Source organism: Phocoena sinus, chromosome 11 (assembly GCF_008692025.1).
Source record: "Phocoena sinus isolate mPhoSin1 chromosome 11, mPhoSin1.pri, whole genome shotgun sequence".
Taxonomy (NCBI): Eukaryota; Metazoa; Chordata; class Mammalia; order Artiodactyla; family Phocoenidae; genus Phocoena; species Phocoena sinus.
The window spans coordinates 49,064,187-49,082,885 of NC_045773.1; the positions used below are offsets into that span (position 1 = coordinate 49,064,187).

General features: G+C 42.1%; 1 protein-coding gene across 3 annotated transcripts in view; it reads right to left on the reverse strand.

Annotated features, from left to right (window-relative positions):
* Positions 1–18,699, reverse strand: part of STAC (SH3 and cysteine rich domain) — a 102,814-nt gene that overhangs the window by 12,795 nt on the left and 71,320 nt on the right. For all 3 annotated transcript variants that reach the window (XM_032650476.1, XM_032650477.1, XM_032650475.1), the window contains exons 7-8: positions 14,659–14,723; positions 13,235–13,323 (exon numbers count right to left, since the gene is read on the reverse strand). In XM_032650476.1, coding sequence (XP_032506367.1) covers positions 13,235–13,323; positions 14,659–14,723 — 154 coding nt within the window. The remainder of the gene's footprint in view (positions 1–13,234; positions 13,324–14,658; positions 14,724–18,699) is intronic.

Sequence of the window (18,699 nt, forward strand, 5' to 3'; positions counted from 1 at the left end):
CAGCAAGGATAAAAGTCAATGTAGAAAAGTCCTTCTAGCTCCAGCAGATTTTATTTAGCCTAGTAACCTAAGAAGCCATATGTTAAACTACATTGACTTTGCTGATGGTTCGGTAGAAATTGTAAGTAGGGAATCAAGGTTGGAAGAGGCGACTTTTCCTAAGGGTGTAAAACAGTGCTGCCTGAATCCAGCTTCTATTTTTATGGTCTAGAGAGTCAGTCTTCACCGTGCCCAGATGTGGACAGTCCCTGAGCCCATGACCTATGTTAACTAAACCACACATTAGGATAAGGCACTCATTGGAATACAAGCTATAATTTTATGAGAAAGACTAGACATCCTGACAGTGTGATGGAGTTTCTGTCTTTTCCTATAAAAGAGCACTGCCAGCATCTAAAATTCCTTGGTAAGTGAGGAGAATTACATTCATCCCTTTATCATTTGTTGTTTTCTTTACCCACTCATTCAACAGATATTACAGAACACTGACTCTGAAAGAGTGATTTTACTAGGCACCGGGTATACTTTGGTGAGTAAAGTCCTCACTGGAGCTAATATTCTAGTGAGAATGACAGATAACAAGCAAATGCATAATTAAACTTTTAATAAATATAGAATGTGTATATATAACTAATAAATATATATGAAGGAAATAACAGGATGCAGTCATAAAGAATAAGAGTAGACCCCTAATGATATTATTTAAATACTCTAGTCATCAGGCAGAGACAGCTAATGTCTCTTTTTCAGTTTGGGGAGGATCTTGCTCTAGGGTGGCACTTGAATCCAAGACAACAACTGGGCAAGCACACATGTGGCCTGTGGGATTTCTACTGCCCTCTTGCCTCTGCCTGGCATTTTTCTCTTCTCTTCCCAGCATTCTTCCCCACTGAGGCTGCTTTAGATCCTTTCCCACACTGAGCTCCAGGCAGTTGATCTGAGTAGGCATGCAAGGTAAAATCACTCTGTGTAATATAAGATTTTTAATTTATTTTTAAAAATATGTCTTGACCAGTTTTGAAACTCTGGCAAGAGATTGGTCAGTTCCTCCTTAAACATCTGATTAAATCAACACCCACACAACTTCCCTCATGAGGCTGGGATGCTCCGGGGCACTATGTACCAGCCCCATCCCTAAATGCCCTGAGGCTAGGTACCAGACAGCTAGGGACAGCCTCTGCACCCTGGAGCCTGTGAAATTATTCAAATTAGCTAACCCACAGGAAGCCTGGGAAACCTCACTAATCCCAGCTGCTGACCATACATAAGCTGCCCCTACAGCTCCAGCTGCTGTTACCCTGACTCCCTGCTTGGCCAGTGTGGCCCTGTGTGGCAGCCCTTTACTCTCAACTGTGAGTTCTCTTCTAACCTGTTCTCAACTTAGTTCTCTTCTCCTACCTGTGGTGTCAGAGTGCCATGTCCTGCCATCAAAGAACTAAGTCAACACTCTGCCTACCTGCTGTACATAGGAAGAGCCTTGCCATCGATCCTGGAGGAATGGAGGCCTAATGCTTAAAATTCTCCTTCCCTTGATTGGTCCTAAGATGGACACTGCCAGCGCGTGACTCTCTGCCTCTAGCTGTTTCATGCCTCTGTGGCTGACCAGGCCCCTTTCCATGAAACAGTTCTTTCTTATTTCACATTATCACACTCCAGGCATGTTAGAAGAAAGTCCTGCTCTGGTCTAACAGCTATTTTCTCTCTTCCAGGTGACTTTATGTTCCTGATAGATTATATATCGATTTTATAATTTAACTATATTTCCAAATCTTGGAGATGAACTCATCAGGCTCCCAAATACTGAAAAAAGCATACTTTTGCTTAATTCAATCAATCAGAGCATCCTAAGTTCAGGTAAAAATTCTGCTGTATTGTAACCCAGAATTTTATACGTTGACAAGAAGTACAATGCTCTTCAGACACAACACAAGCATGAGCCTCCTACTTGGAGCAGACGGATGAGAACACCGCAGCTGGCCTTCTCGTTTGTTCAGTAAAATTGGTCTTAAACCCAGAGGAAAATTTTCAGGTTGGTTATGTCTTGATTCATGGAACATCTTGAAATGAAGAAAGAACTGTGGGCTATCAATAGGAGCAGGAATAAAATAACAAAGCTAACTACAGAATCATGGCTTCGCAGTGAGGACAGAGTTGTGTGTGTGTGTGTGTGTGTGTGTGTGTATGTGTATATGCATGTGAGCCTGATGGTTGCTATCTGGGGTCACTTCCAGAAGTCCTCTGCCTCCCTCATTTCTCGATTTTCCACTTGGACACAGAACCCATCTCGCCCTCAATCAAGTAAACTGGTTTCAGGAATTCAGAGGGCACAGTGTATGTGGAGCGTATGAATGATGCAAGCGAGCCTGGCCATCTACAGGGAACTCTTCTGCAAGGTGTTATGAAGATGGTTGAGTCTTTCATGGGTGGGAGCTCCTGGAGGGTGGGTTGTGAGCTGTCCTGAGGCCCCCCATCCAGCCTCTCTCCAGTCCCCACATAGAGCACAGATTCCTAGGGGTGGAGATAACTGACACCCTTCCGATGGTCACTGCTTCCAAGAAATACCTTCTCCACTGTCTGAGACAACCTGAGACCTCAGCTCGGCCCTCCTATGGGAAGCCCATGGACAAGGCAGGATGCTCTGGGCCTTCTTTTCTTTCATAACGTTTTGGATATACTGAATATTTGGGACAACAAAGGAAATTTGTCTTTCTTTATCCCTCCATCTTTGTCTATTGAGCTGAAGGAAATTATATGGCATTCAAGTATTTTTTGAATGCTTATGACACGTTAGGTCTTGGGTGTGCACTCAGGGTACAAAGATGAAAGGATTATTCTATGCATCAGTTTTCTTATCTGTCAGGTGAAGATAATAATTGCACCAACGTCAATTGTTTTGAGGATTAAATGAGTTAATACTTGTGAAGCACGTTTAGATAAGCCCACAAGAGATGGTGGCTATTATGGTTGTTAAGACATAGTTATTGCCATCAAGATGTTGGTGATCTCAAAGGGGAAAGACATGTAAACTGGTAACTTATAGTGCCATTGCTAACTGAGAAGAAATATGCTCGAGGGGCACAAACATGTGTGGAATTGACCCCAAACAAAAATCGCAAACATACGTGCCTCTGAGACTCAGCTACCTCAATTATATTTACATAATTACAAACTATGCATTATATCTATATCTGTATATCCATCTCTATACAGTGAACTATATTTACTTGGCAAAATTGCTATGTGAATTAAATGAGAATGCATATGTGGAAGTCTTCAGCACTGTGGCTGATAATACAATAAAGGCTTAAAAATTCTAATTTCCTCCTAAAAATGCAATTTTTCACTGGGAAATGAGATTTAGTAATCAGTACTTTTTTTTTTTTTTTTTTTTTTGCGGTATGCGGGCCTCTCTCTGTTGTGGCCTCTCCCGTTGCGGGGCACAGGCTCCGGATGCGCAGGCTCAGCGGCCATAGCTCGTGGGCCTAGCCGCTCCGCGGCACGTGGGATCTTCCCGGACCAGGGCACGAACCCGTGTCCCCTGCATCAGCAGGTGGACTCTCAACCACTGTGCCACCAGGGAAGCCCCAGTAATCGGTACTTTTAAATAAGTGTCCCCTTAGGTTCTGGCAGGGACAGTTCCTTAATGTGATAGCCTTTGACCTCTTAAGTGGCTTCCGACACTGAAGTTTGATGTGATTCAGAGTTTTGGAAAAGTGTTTCCCTCTCTTTATGCCCCCACCCCTCATCTCTTTTGCCCCTTGACTCAGGTAGTGACCACAAAGGTGTGGCAGGGCCCGGGGTGGAGTGAGGATTCTACCACGCAGGTGGCTGATTGCAGGGGAGATGATGGAAGGGTTGAGGGGCTCCCACACAGCCTGGAGGGGACGGCAATGTTCACTGAATGAAGTGGGCGTGACCAGTAGCATTTTCACACAAGTAAGAAGGTCAAGAGAGACTTTACCACTTACAGGCAGGTTTGATTCCACCACTAACTCCACTAGATCCGGCTGCTTCTTGTACCACCCAAACTTTGTGAAAACTCCTTGGAATTGCCCATTTTACTCTGCAACTATTTGGGGATTTTTAAAAAATTTCTTAACACTTTCCCATTCATTAGGCAAAAAGGACCCTCAAATCAAGCTTACATCAACCATGGTCACTGGGCCCAAACAGATCTCCTGGAGAAACCAAGACAAGGGGAATAAAAAAGGGGCCAGCCAAACTGCCCCATTAATTTTAGATCTACTGCTTAATTTTTCACTAGACCCATTTCTCAATTTCTATAATCCTGGTCTGGGGCCTTTTATAGTCTCAGCACATGGATCGGTAACAAGGAACTCCTGAACTCTGTAGTTTGATTTTGTCTTAAGCCTGGCATCCATAAGACTGCCTGCACCTTCTCAAGTCCAGAGACCAGCTCAGAGAAAAAGCATTCAGCTAAAGGGCCATTTGGATGGGATTTGGTAAATGTTCCTGAACTGTCATGGATCACGCTCTCCAGAACCTAATTGAAAAAGGCATTTGAGTGAGAGGGAGGCTCCTAAACACATTAGTGACATTCAGGAAGATCTGGGTTTCCTGACATAGTGCAGCATCAGAGCATAATATGCGCCAGAGACTTTCCTCAAATGGCCTTAATTGCAGTTTGATGTCCTGGTGACTGTGAAGATGATTTTTAAATCAAATCGGTACATACGAATTACGTTTAGTTTTAATTAAGTTGATGCATTTGCCAAGCAGTAATGTACTTAGAGAATGGAAACGAGACATCAAGAGAGTCTTATTTTGTCTTACCCTGTCTCACGGGCTCTCCTTTTCTCATCTTATGGAGGGTTTATAAAACCTTACAGAGTGAAGCATATTACCAAATAAGAAGCCCCAATGCGGACCAGTGTACTGAGCATTGGCTGAGGGTCAGGAAGCCTGCATTTTGGGTTGGCCACCGGCACACTACGCATCTTTGGAGAAGTCCGATAGGTCACAGTTGCTCTCAAATCTGGCAGGTAATCAGAATCCAGAGAAATACTCAACTGTACAGATTTCCAAGTGGATCTGACTCTCTAGACCTGGGTGCAGGCCAGGAGTCTCCATCTTAATAACATTCTCCAGGAGATTCTTAAGGATTGGAACACGTGGTTTAACCATCCTGACCATAATTTTCTCTGTAAGATACTATTTGCTTGAATAACCCCACAGATTTGTTAAAAGAATGCAAGGGGCTGTCAGGGACAATTTGGGAGACTTTGAAATGGGCAAAACCGATGACTGATCTGGTGTCCTGTGTGGTATGCCCTTCTGGGTCACCTCCCCCTTTCAATGTCTTTGAACTATTGCACATCTCTGCAATAATGCAAATGATCCTTATCTATAGAAATGCAAGTGAATTGTGTCTGGCAGAATGTAGTTAATTACTGCTGTGAATATCGACCAGTTTTGCATTTATTTGTAAATTCACATCAGCACTCCTAATTGCCTATATACGGGTGCTGTGTGAATTCTCCTTTGTACTGGTTCTCTCATTCATTAATGATTCAAATGAAATTTCTGACATGTGCTCATTTTATAATTGTATAATTATATACAATTATATATACAAATATATATATATATATACAATTATATACAGCTGTGATTTTATCTTAATTTTTAAAAATTATCCTTGACCAGGAGGGACTTTTCATGAACCCACTCTATAGATCACAAGCTTCCTGTTCTTTTGAAACAGGCTTAATAATCCAAATAGATTTATAAGCAGTGATGTGAGTGGCCAAAATGGGAGAAATTAATGCATTACCTGAATCTGTTGATTAATATAAATTGTCAACCTTATCAGAGAGAAAACCTACCACAGTCAATGTAGGATGGAAAGTTTCGGGTGGGAGAAAGACAAGTGGACTGAGAATCAGCCTCCCTGTGTAACTGCTCCGAGCCTCCACTTTCTACTTGTGAGTTCTTGGACTTGGTTCTCCCTCCCTCCCCTCAAAAGGGTAAAGGACCATAAACTGTGTCATTGGAATATGAACTAAACAGCTAGGTGTCCATTTGCTATGCTTGGACACCTAGTCCATTCGCTAGACTGGGAGGAAGGTAAGACTCTAAATATGTTTCTGCGATGAATTTCCACTTCTTTTGTAATGGGGTTTGCAATTGGCTGGCATTTGGCACCTCTTAAAATAATTCTCTTGTTCTATAGTTTAACTTATTCTTCCGTTATCCTTTCCTCCCTGGAAAGAGAGAATAGAATGACTGCTCAGTATCTAAGCCGCACAGGCACCCATGTCCCCTCTATCTGGAAGCCTTGGCTAGGCCGTGATGCCACCTGCTTGAAAAGCCTTCCCTGGCTTCCCAAGGCTGCTTCAATGCCTTCTTTTTTTTTTTAAGATTAAATGAAATGATGTATTGTAAAGAACTTGATACATAGTAGATGCTCCCTAAATATCAGTTTTCTTTCTCTCTTCCTTTTAAGTTTTGGGTCACAATCCTATCTGCAGTGGGGTGATGTGGTCAGAAGCACTGATTCTTCCTAGGTGATGCCTCAACGCCTTCTTCAGGTGCAGTAGCAGCATCCTGGACTACATCCCCGCCCACAAGACCTCACATTGGAGGCACTTTCTTGTCTAGGGCTCTCAGCCTTATGGCCGCTGGAACTCTTTGAGAACAGGGCCTGCGAACTGTTCACCCTGCAGAGAGTACGTGCTCGTACACCACGTGATGAGTGGTGGGTAGATGAAACAAATCCTGGAAACAGCCATACAAGGGTTAAAATCCCTTTTAACCTGATTTTCAGTGGTGCTTTCAATAAATCAGGAAGAGGTGAATTCAGGCCATCCCATCTCCAGAGGTTCTTGTGAGTATTAGCTAATGAGACAATGGGTTGCTTGGCTTTGTTCAGACTTATCCATGGAAAAATCCAGGACTCACTGCTTCCAAGAAAGAATCTGGCAACTCAAGACTCTAAATCAGGAATCTAACTTGGAGTCACAAAAGAAGATATGTTTTTCTTTTAAGGCCCCCAAATTTAGGTGTTCTGACACACACACATGGAGTGGCAATTAATTTGTATCTCCCTTAATATTTAATAATATTCGAACAGCAGTTTCCTCATTCCCCCTCTTGGCCCATAAGAATTATTTTCCTCTCTTTTTTTCCCCCTTATGAAACACAGCCATTATCACATAAATCTGTCTGGGGACAAATAATAAAAATGAAAATGATTTAGATGTGGAAAACCAAAATGGATTCTTTGGAATAGGCATGGTCACTAAAATATGTATTTGAACCTTAGAGTCTTTTATTTATTCTAGATCTTTTATTTCAGAGTCGCTACCGTGTTTTAGGGGTTTGTGCTTACTCAAAGTTTTTTACATCTGCTGATTATTTAAATGGTATGTCGACTTGGCAAAGCCACTAAAGTTATTCTTATTGATTTTAAAAAGATGCATTGGTGTGAATAATAACTGATATCTCCATGAATGTTTTGCAGACTTCTGAATCCAGAAGCAGTGAGGGTAATGAGGCTGGTTACAGTGTAAATGTGGAGGGCAGGATTTACTTTCATCAAAAGGCTAAGCATGGGTTATCAAGCTTTTGCTAATATGTGTGTGTAAAAATGCAGGTGTATCTGAGTGTGCGCATGTATGTGTGTGAGTGTGTGACTGTGTGTGAGTTTGTATGTATCTGACTGTGAGTGTGTGGGAGTGTATGTGCATATGTGATGCGTCACACACATACACACTTGGCCAGAATGACTGACACATGACCTTTGTGAATTCACAAGGCAGTGTAGCATGATAGTGAAGTCAGTCCTGATTATAATGGGGTTCTCCAGTTTGTATTTCAACTAGCATTTTAAAAAGCTTTGCTCATGAATTAAGCTGGCATTCCATAAAGTGTAATTTTCAGGACTCCTCAAAAACCTGATAGTAAGGGTTTTTGGTGGAAATTGTCTAAGACCCTTAATGACAGAAAGTTATCTACTATACACGCGCATTACACTTAGAGGAACCCGGGTGCCTCTTTAACGTTACGAGACCTCAAATCATCAGCAACGGGCTGGAGAGCCCTGCATGATGGCATCACAACTTGTGTATCAGTGGTGAAATTCCATACCTAGAGCATGTCATGTCAGCAACCACAAAACCTACTCAGAAGATGAGGGACAGGGTGTCACAGCATCCTTATCACTAGACCAATTAGATAAAGTCTCCTTGGATGTGCTCAAAGGCGAGACAGAAACTTAAACTGTGTTTTTTCTACTATATATCTTTAGGGTAATTGATCAGAAGACCAGGAAATAAAACATATTGTGAAATGATGCAAATTATGAAGAGAAGGTATCTAAAATATATTGTGTGGGCTTCTCTGGTGATGCAGTGGTTAAGAAGCCGCCTGCCAGTGCAGGGGACACAGGTTCGAGCCCTGGTCCGGGAGGATCCCCCATGCCACGGAGCAACTAAGCCCGTGCACCCCAACTACTGAGCCTGTGCTCTAAAGCCTGTGAGCCACAACTACTGAAAGCCCGCGTGCCACAACTACTGAAGCCCACGTGCCTAGAGCCCGTGCTCTGCAACAAGAGAAGCCACCGCAATGAAAAGCCCGTGCACTGCAATGAAGAGTAGCCCCCGCTCGCTGCAACTAGAGAAAGCCTGTGCGCAGCAACGAAGACCCAACGCAGCCAGAAAAAAAAAAAAAAAAAAAAAAAAATATATATATATATATATATATATTGTGCACCTCACTCTGTCCTGGGCATGAAATCTCACTGTTTTTTTTTTTACATTATCTCGTTAAATACTCTGTCTCCCTAGGAAGGAGAAAATGGAGGCTGCAAGAGATTAAACAGTTTGCTCAAACTGATGTAGCAAGCATGTGTCAGAGGTGGAAGGCAGCCCCAGGTGTGACTCTTAGACACTGCTCCTTTCTGCCCTATGCCCTTGTTCTCTCCTGCTCTCTGCCCATGACGGTGGGAAGATTATCATGATCTGAAAGCTCCAGAGATTTGGGGAGGTAATAGCAGATGAATTTATGAAGGAAGTTTGCCCTGAAACTGTAGCAAAGCTGACTGTGTGAAGCTTCTGCCTTTAGACAGTGTTTGGAGACCAGTGATGGGACCACAGAAATTCTAAGAGGAGTACCACTGCTCTAAGAATAAGGGGGTAGCACTCTGGGTTCCTCCTCTCTAAGGCTCACTCCTCCATGCCCAAACTGCATTTGGCTTAGCAGGGCTTCTGCCAAATTGTCTTAAACTCTTGTTCTTTGTGAATACGCCTATGGCTACTTTTGGTCTCTTTTTCTACAGTTTCTTCTGGACAAATCATATTCATCCTGGGCTCAAAGCCCATCTCCTCCAGGAAACACGTCCTGGTTAAACCCTCTGAGCTGGGTTTGCTTCCTCTTTTATAGTTTCCATTATGTTATCATGGACTTTCTTTGCCCACTAATTGTATATGCCAGGCACGACATTGGTTCATTCATTTAATCTCCACAATACTCATCCATTCATTCATGAAATATTTATTAAGCATCTGCTATATCTCAAGAACTGTACTACACTCCAGGGACAGAAGTGTTCGCAGATACAGACTCATTCTCATGGGCTTTACAAGGGAGATAGAAGTTAACCAAGTAACTCAAGAAATAATAGATACAAGATGAGATAAGTACTTTGAAGAAAAGAAATATGGTGTCACGAAAGTATGTAACAGAGGATCTCATCACCCAGGTTGTGCTTATCAAGAAAGGCTGCACTAAGGAAGAGAAATCGGAGCTGAGATCTAGTGGGTGCATAACCGTCAACTGGAAGCAGGTGTGTGTGTGTGTGTGTGTGTGTGAGATGGTGGTGGTGGTGCGTGGCTAGGAGGCTGAGGCGAGAGGAGGAGCAGACTGCAGGAAGAAAAAGTCCTTGGCAGGTGAGAGTGGGATCCTTTTGGGGAACAGAAGATGGAGCAGAGAGGTGAGGGGAACAATGGTGCAAGACAAAGCAGAGAAGTCACCAGGGATGAGACTGTACGGGTCCCAGAGGTCCCTGTAAGTATTCTAGTCTTGACCCAAGGAAGTGGGAGGACATTAGAGAGTTTTAAACAAAGATTGAGTGTCATGAGCAGATCTAAGGCAGGCACAATGATTATCTCCTTTCACAAGTGTAGAAGCAGAGGCTCAGATGGCTTGTGGAACTTTCTCAGGCTTCATGGGGGTCACACAGCTAAGTGAGTGGCTTGGCTAGGGCTTAAATCCAGGTCAAGTGATGCCCACTCTTTATTCCTAAACATTCGGTGAATCCATGTTGTATGTCATTCTTTCTCTCTCACTTCTTAAGTCTGAAAAGGAAGCACCTACCTCTGGAGTATGAACAGAACTGACTGGAACCAATATTATTAAGCTCCTACTATGTTATTTAATCACAGCCATCCTATGAGGGCAGGGCTTATTATCACTATTTTCAAGATGAGAAAACAGAGGTTCAGAAAGTTAGGTAAGATGCCCTATTGTCAGAAAATAGAGATGAGAATGGTATTTTGTTAAAAGGATTTTTTTCTACCGCATGGTTTAAGGAGAAAAAGATAATTCACAAAGCACCAGTTCATTCAAGGAATGATACTAAATCCCCGAAGCATTGCCTTACACATTCTAAATCAAGAGCTTGGCTTTTAAAATGGGAACCTACAATCTCTTTACAAAAAAAATGAGTATGATTTATCACTCCAATCTTGCAGTCTATGTAACGCAGACATTTCACTTCTGGGAGTGAACAGTCCTGGTCTGCCTCGAAGCAGACTGTAAACGTTTGATTCGTGACCAGACAACTTGACTTTTAAAGGCCTGTAACCGACTAACCTAAGCACAAAAACTTACGACCACCGCCAGGCAGCTAGACCTTACTCCTCAGTACCCCAGTAATAGTCTAGATTTCTCTGGAGTTATTTTTTCCATCTGACGACTTCAGAACAATCTTCTAATACAAAACTGTGGGATCTGCATAAAGGGGAGTTGTTAAATTTTAAACTCTAGACACCCAAATGATAATCTCAAGAAGGACCCAGTATACTATTTATTGCAAAGTAAATATAAGTCACCCTTGTCTTCATCAGCAGATGGTTAACGTGGACTGTCAGTTGAGGGCAAGGCACCACCTCAGTGATGAATTCTAGGCAGGCTCTGCCTAGCAGAGTCTGCTGTATCTTTGATGGAATAGGGCTTCACCTGACAAATGCCATCTCATCCTGCTGCACCTAAGCCAGGCTGTTTAGGTAATGTTTACAACTCCAGCCAGTGAGTCCAGCATGGTGATTCTTCCTCAAGGATGGAGAACATTCAGATGTACAATAACCCAATTGTCTGAAGGAATCTCAGGAGCTAGGAACCAGGCCTGAACTCTGCCCTGGAAAGATCCAAGAATCAACTGGAAGCAGACCACAGACGAATAATGAAAACTGACCTTGGGTGTGAGCGGGGGCGTTCCCAGACTCCTGCAGGACACCCACATCTGCTACGGAGTCCCGCTGGGTGATGCACCAGGAGGGGCAGCTGAGCGGCCAGCGTTGACCCCGGTGGCATATGGGCCCCAGGAAACAGGGTCTAAATGGAGGTTTTTGGTAGCTCTCTCCTTTTAAGGGGCTTTGGGGAAAGTGGAAGAGAAGGCTGATTTCACTGAGGAGGAACTATATTCAGGCAAAAGCCAGAGGGACCATGCCGGGGAAATGGCACAGACCTGAGATGCGGAAACGTTCAAAGAGCTCCAGGGTGGAGACAAGGCGTTCCAGAGTCATCTTCAGGGATGATCGGCGACTGATAACTTGACCTACACGGCACTCGGACAAGTGGAGTCCGCCACAGAAATGGAGGCTATTTCCCTAATACTGTGACAGTTAAGTGGTCTTCTGTGCTGATTTCTCTCTCCATGCTCTTCAGAAGAGGAGAGAACCCATCGCTAAGGGCCCATGTGGCTACAAAAGCAGCCCCTTGTATCCTGCTCTAGGACTGGAAAACACCAAAGCCTTCTCCTGAGATTACTTGTGTTTTGGGTCATAAATGGAGGGAAGGAGTGAGTTCTTTTCTTTGAGATAAGCCAGTGAACACGACATTGCAAACACCTTACTGACTACCAGTTCCTGAGTGTTTACCACGATGGTGCTGTATGTTTTAGGAACCTTATTCATTTCACCCTCACAAGTGCCTTAAGGGGAAACGGTCATTATTATTCATTTATAAGTAAGGAAACCAGAGTAATGAGATGTTCAGACACTGCTTAAGGTCACACAGCAAGTAGGGTGTGAACACAGGACTGACTCCAGTCACACTACCCCTGAAACGCGAAGAGACTGTGGTCCAGAGAAGGACCTCGTGAGGGCCCTGAGGCTCACCTGTCCTCTCGTTTCAGTTACCATGAAGTGGGATGGTTCCTGAAACAGAAGTAGCTCCGGGTAGGAGCCAGGAGGAGCTGCCAGTCTCCAGCAGGGTGAACAAAGAGTTTTAATTTGATTGGTCAATCAGTGTTAATTTGGGCATTAAGTACACATTTTTGGTTCCCTGTTGGACCCCACAGGATGCCAAGTGCATCTGTTGCTCAACCTTCATGAAAACTCCCAGCAGCAGCTCTGGTGACGATGTGCTAACTGCTTTTTAAATTAATTAATTAATTTAATTTATTTATTTTTGGCTGCGTTGGGTCTTTGTTGCTGCGCGCGGGCTTTCTCTAGTTGCAGCGAGCAGGGGCTACTCTCTGTTGTGGTGCACGGGCTTCTCATTGCAGTGGCTTCTCTTGTTGCGGAGCACAGCTATAGGCACACAGGCTTCAGCAGCTGTGGCTCGTGGGCTCTAGAGCGCAGGCTCGGTAGTTGTGGCGCACGGGCTTAGTTGCTCCGCGACATGTGGGATCTTCCTGGACCAGGGCTCGAACCCGTGTCCCCTGCATTGGCAGGCGGATTCTTAACCACTGCACAACCAGGGAAGCCCTAACCGCACTTCTTAAAGCGTGGTCCCTGGACCAGCAGCATCAGCACCACTTGCAGACCAGCTAGAAATACAGATTCTCAAGCCCCACCCCAGACGTGCTGAGTCACAAACTCCCGGGATAAGGTCCAGCGATCTGTGTTCACCAGCCCTGCACACTAACATTTGACAGTCGTTGCTCTAAGACACTTGGAGGGAGCGCAGATTGAATTATATATTTTCACATGGAACGATACTGACTTAAAATTTTTCTTTCATTCTTTTTTTCCTTTAAAAATATTTTTACCTCATTTCCAGATCTTCATTCTCTTGTGGTATAAATTTGTACAAGGCAACATAGGTGTTCATCTGTAATTGGTCTTTGGAAAGAGGTCCCTGAAAGAGAAAATAAAAGAGAAGTGAGAGAAGGAAGGAGGAAGAAATACAGAGAAGAAAGAAAATAGGAAATGGAGAAGTTAAATGTAATTCCAGTGTATGGATCTTAAGTGTTAAAATACCTAAATGTTATTAAATACTTTGTTCCAAACATAGATTTATTTTTAATTTCCTGGCTGAGTTTGATTTCACCACAAACTATTTGGAAACATTTATGTAGAGTTCTTTGTCAGAAATACTGCAATTTTCTTCAAATCAATTTTTTTCTTTGATATAGTTGTTCACGAAAGGTGGGTCCAGGCAAGAGAATATTCTCTCTATAGACAGGAGACATGTGAATAGTAGTAAACAACTTCCATTTCCTAAAATAGACTTTTTTCAGTTAGCCTACAATTCTGTATCTAGCATATCAAAGGGATCTGGGTATATTCATCCAGAAATTCGTTCATTCATGTTGTGGAAAAATTACAGATTTGGGCATTAGACTGATTTAATTTATGTTATGGTATCACCATCTACTGGTTATGAAACTTTGCAGTAAAGATGATAAAAGCTACCATTTTTGATGGCTTACTGTGTGCCAGGTATTATGGTACATGGATTAGCATACTCAAACCTCACAACAGCCCTGTGAGGTCGATTCCATTGTGTCCCCAATTTGTACACTATACAAGAGTCTTACAGGTATTGTGTAAACATTAGCTATTATTATTAACTACATAAATGTTAATCCTATATAAATGTTTATGCTTTATAACATACATAATTTAAAATTATATAATATGTGACATATTATATGTTGTATAGGTATACACTATATATGTAATACATAATTGTATAATACATTTAAATGCATAATATAATGAATATATGCCATATATAGAAAACATAAACACAAGTTGCACACAACTACATTCTTTTTGTTTGTGATTCGCTCTGCTATCCGAAGCTCAAGTACTTTATGAAATATTATTCTGTTCTAATTGCATATGTAAATTACCATAAAATGTAATAAATATATACTTATGTACTTTAAAATAGTCATAATATATTACATAATTATATAATTAATACACTGTAGAGCATATATCAACTTGTATCTGACTACATAACAGAAACAAAAGCATACAGTGTAATGCTTATCCTTTGTACCCTGGATGCACTGTAGTATTTGTTTTGCTCAACGCTGTCTACGCTATGTACCTTATGCTACATTATTCTCTAAAAATGCTGGTCTGGGCCCCCCTAAATCCATTTCATGACCCACTTGGGTGGTGACCTACAGAATGATCTAAGGACCCTGTCTGGTCTGTTTTCCAAGACATCCATGAATACCTGGTGGTTTATGTTCTTTGCTTGGTCTCTGAAATCGTCAGTGCCATTTTCTGGATACGTGAACACTGAAGGAGACAAGAAAAAGCAGGAGCTTTATTAATCCAGTCACCATGTTTTGGAAACATGCTTGAAAGATGTAGCTTTATTTATTTATTCCCAGCACCATACCTTCGACTTGACCTCTCCCCACCTTTTCCTCATCCTCAGTGACCCAGCTCTCGTGTCATCTTCCACGTGATGCTCCCCGTCTCCCTTGAGCATCCTGCACCACCCTCTCTGCAGGCCCACACCTTCATACAGGCCTCCAGGCCAGCACGCATCCTCCTGCATTGCTTGGTCTCATTTGGCAGAGCTCTTCTCAGGAGCAGAAACCATGTTATTAATCTTTGTTAAATGTATCAAATCATCTGTTAAGGGGATGGTAGGTGAGGTATGGCCCAAATTAACTGCATTTGAATTCAGTTTTTCAAGTATCAGATTCTTTGATCTCTATTCAATATCTTGACTCTAGTTTCTTAATGATTTCTACATTCCATTTGCAGAGTAAAGCTTTAGTTTTAAACTTCAAAATACTTTCTCAAAAAAAAAATACTTTCTCAATCTCTTATTGTCAATGCATTGGGGCTGCTGTTGAGAAAGAAAATTAAATAGTGGTTTCTCATTTAGTTTGTTCTTAGAATACATAATTCTCTGCCTTTTGCATTTAAGCAGCCACTCTGTGGCCTTCGCTGAAGAAAAAGGCTTCTTACAACGGGCAGGAGTTTTCACTGTCCACACACACAGCTGTGGGAGGTCCCTGATGGGTATGGGGGGTTCTGCCTTAGCTAGTTCAATCAGTCACAATTATCTCAGAGACCAACATCATGTATCTTCCTTAAATAAAAATAAAAGGTAGCAAGTGTTCCCGAGTCTATACAATAGGGTTGTAGTGTTGAAATTAATCTACCTTTTAGATGACTTGACATTCAAAAATAACACATTAGGGCTTCCCTGGTGGTGCAGTGGTTGAGAGTCCGCCTGCCGATGCAGGGGACACGGGTTCATGCCCCGGTCTGGGAAGATCCCACATGCTGCGGAGGGGCTAGGCCAGTGAGCCATGGCCGCTGAGCCTGCGCGTCTGGAGCCTGTGCTCCGCAACGGGAGAGGCCACAACAGTGAGAGGCCCGCATACCGCAAAAAAAAAACCAACAACAAAACAACAACAAAAAAACACATTAGTCTTCCCTTTGGTCCTCCTTCAGAGGATCAAGGATACCAGCAGAGGAAGAGAAACACACCACGGAAAGCTCTGTATCCTCTTTCATTTAGTGCATCGACAATCTCCACTGTCCTTAAAATGGACTCAATAACTGTGATGTAGGAAACACACTTCAGAACAAGAGCCCCTGTAAATGTACTGATGCTTAGCAAACATCTGTTGCCCATGGTTTATAGTTCCAGAGCCTGTGGGTGCAATTCCATTATCCCTAGGAAGCCAATATGCAGTCACCGGAGGCACTCGGCTTTGTAGGAAAATGGAAAATGAAGGGCCTTGTCTGCCTCAATATTTGGCTACGCAACTTCCCGGTTTTAAGAGTAGAGACGAGCAACACTCTTCTCTGGTTTTAAGTGATTACCTGAAATCTTGGCATAATTTGATTCCATAAGTATAAAACTGGATACATTTAAAGAATACTGAATGTTTGAATGGAAACATGGGAAGAGCATCTTAGAAAATTCTTGATTGATCTAAAAGGGGGATGACATAAGGTACACATGCAATATTCAGTTTGACTGATTTTATAATTTTGTAATTTCACATTATTTTAGCTTTTCATTGACTATCCATTAGCCATCACAAAAATGTGTATCATTTTGTGAACTATGCTGAAAATTATTTGAAGTGACTCCCAATGTGTTTTCAGCTATATGGTTGCAAACAGAACTGGAACACTGCCAAAAAAAATGAGTTTTTTAAAAAACCCATTCCTTCTGGCTATTTCTAAGACTTTGATTTGAGGGGAAAGGCATAAAGAAAGGTAACTATTTTACCAAAAAAATGTATCAGACACCTTTTATGTTTGGTACTTTTAATTCATTTCATTAAAAATAATTTGGCCGTTGATTTCACCCATGGACACACTCAAAATCTATTTGGCTGTTGATTTCACCCATGGACACACTCAAAATCTATGTCCATTACACAGGCATATTTTCTAATGTTACAGATGCAAAATGAATCTTTAGTTTTTGCTAGTCCTCAAAGAGCTTTCCTCTTTCCCTTTTCTATATTCTGTCTTTATTTTTTACTTTGCAGTCCTGGGAGACCCATGTCTGCCTCAAGCTGATGATTTGGTTTTTCTTCTTTAACCTGGTCATGTACAAGTTACATTATCAGCTTATTTGACATTGAGTCACATTTGCATCCCCAGAATAAGTTCAACTTGGTAATTATGCACTGCTTTTCTAAAATGCATTATTGGATTCAGTGCACTAAGATGATATTATTTCAGATTTCTGCATCCATATTCACGAGGGGGACTAGCCAGCGATTTTGTCTCATGCTGTCTTCCTTTGATTTTGAGGTATTATACCAGTCCCATAAATTAAGTTAGAGAATGCTGCTGCCCGTCCTCCTGTGCACCTCCTGTTGTCCTGAAAGAGCTTATGTAATCTGAAAATTTTACCTTCCTTAAATGTTTTTTTAAAAATAAATTTCTTTATTTGTTTATTTTTGGCTGCATTGGGTCTTCATTGCTGCGTGTGGGTTTTCTCTAGTTGCGGCGAGTGGGGGTTACTCTTCGTCACCGTGTGCGGGTTTCTCATTGCGGTGGCTTCTCTTTGTTGCCGAGCACCGGCTCTAGGTGCGCGGTCTTCAGTAGTTGTGGCTCGCTAAGCCCGTGTACCACAACTACTGAGCCTGCGCCCTAGAGCCAGTGAGCCACAAGTACTGAGCCCACGTGCCAGAACTACTAACGTCCGTGTGCCTAGAGCCTGTGCTCTGCAACGAGAAGCCACCACAATGAGAAGCCTGTGCAACGCAACGAAGAGTAGCCCCAGCTCGCCGCAACTAGAGAAAGCCTGTGCGCAGCAACGAAGACCCAAAGCAGCCAAATATAAATAAATAAATAAATATATTAAAAAAAATGTTTGGTAGAATTTATTGATAAAGTTGTCTGGGATAAAGTTGTCTGGGCCTGGTATTTTTGTTGTGCAAAATCTTAAAATATTGAGTGTTTCCAACATAACTGGAAGCAAAGTCAAGTTCTCTATGTATTTCTGTTTCCTCTTGAGTCAGACTTCAGTCATTGATAAGTTTCTTGGCATCTGTCCATTTAAAAAGTTTTAAATGTATTGGTATGAAGTTTGTCATAAGATTCTTTCTTGTCAACCTCTGTTACATTCCTCCTTTTTAATTACTTTTTGCTTCATCTCTCTCTCTCTCTTATTCTTAAAAAGTTATTAGTGATTGTAAATTTTTTTTTAAAGAACTGTTTTTAGAATTTATTGACCTACCTGTGTCATTTAATAATTTCTTCTCTTTTTTTTTTTTTTTGCGGTACGCGGGCCTCTCACTGTTGTGGCCTCTCCCGTTGCGGAGCACAGGCTCCAGACGCGCAGGCTCAGCGGCCATGGCTCACGGGCCCAGCCGCTCCGCGGCATGTGGGATCTTCCCGGACCGGGGCACGAACCCGTGTCCCCTGCATCGGCAGGCAGACTCTCAACCACTGCACCACCAGGGAAGCCCTCTTCTCGTTTTTATTAATGCCTTCCTTCTGCATTCTTTGGGTTTGTTCTATTTCTTTTTCTGACTTCTTGTATATGATGCTTAGATTATTACTTTTCAGCTTTTATTTTTTAGTGGAATAATTTTAGCGCTAAATACTCTAAGGCACAATTTTTGCTGCATCCCACAAGTTGTGATAGGTAGTGTTTTCATTATTATTCAGCTTTAAATATATTTCAATTTTCATTATGACTTCTTTTTTTGACATATGAGCTTTTTAAAAATATGTTTTTAATTTCCTAAAGTATGGGTTTTCCTAGTTATATTTTGAATAT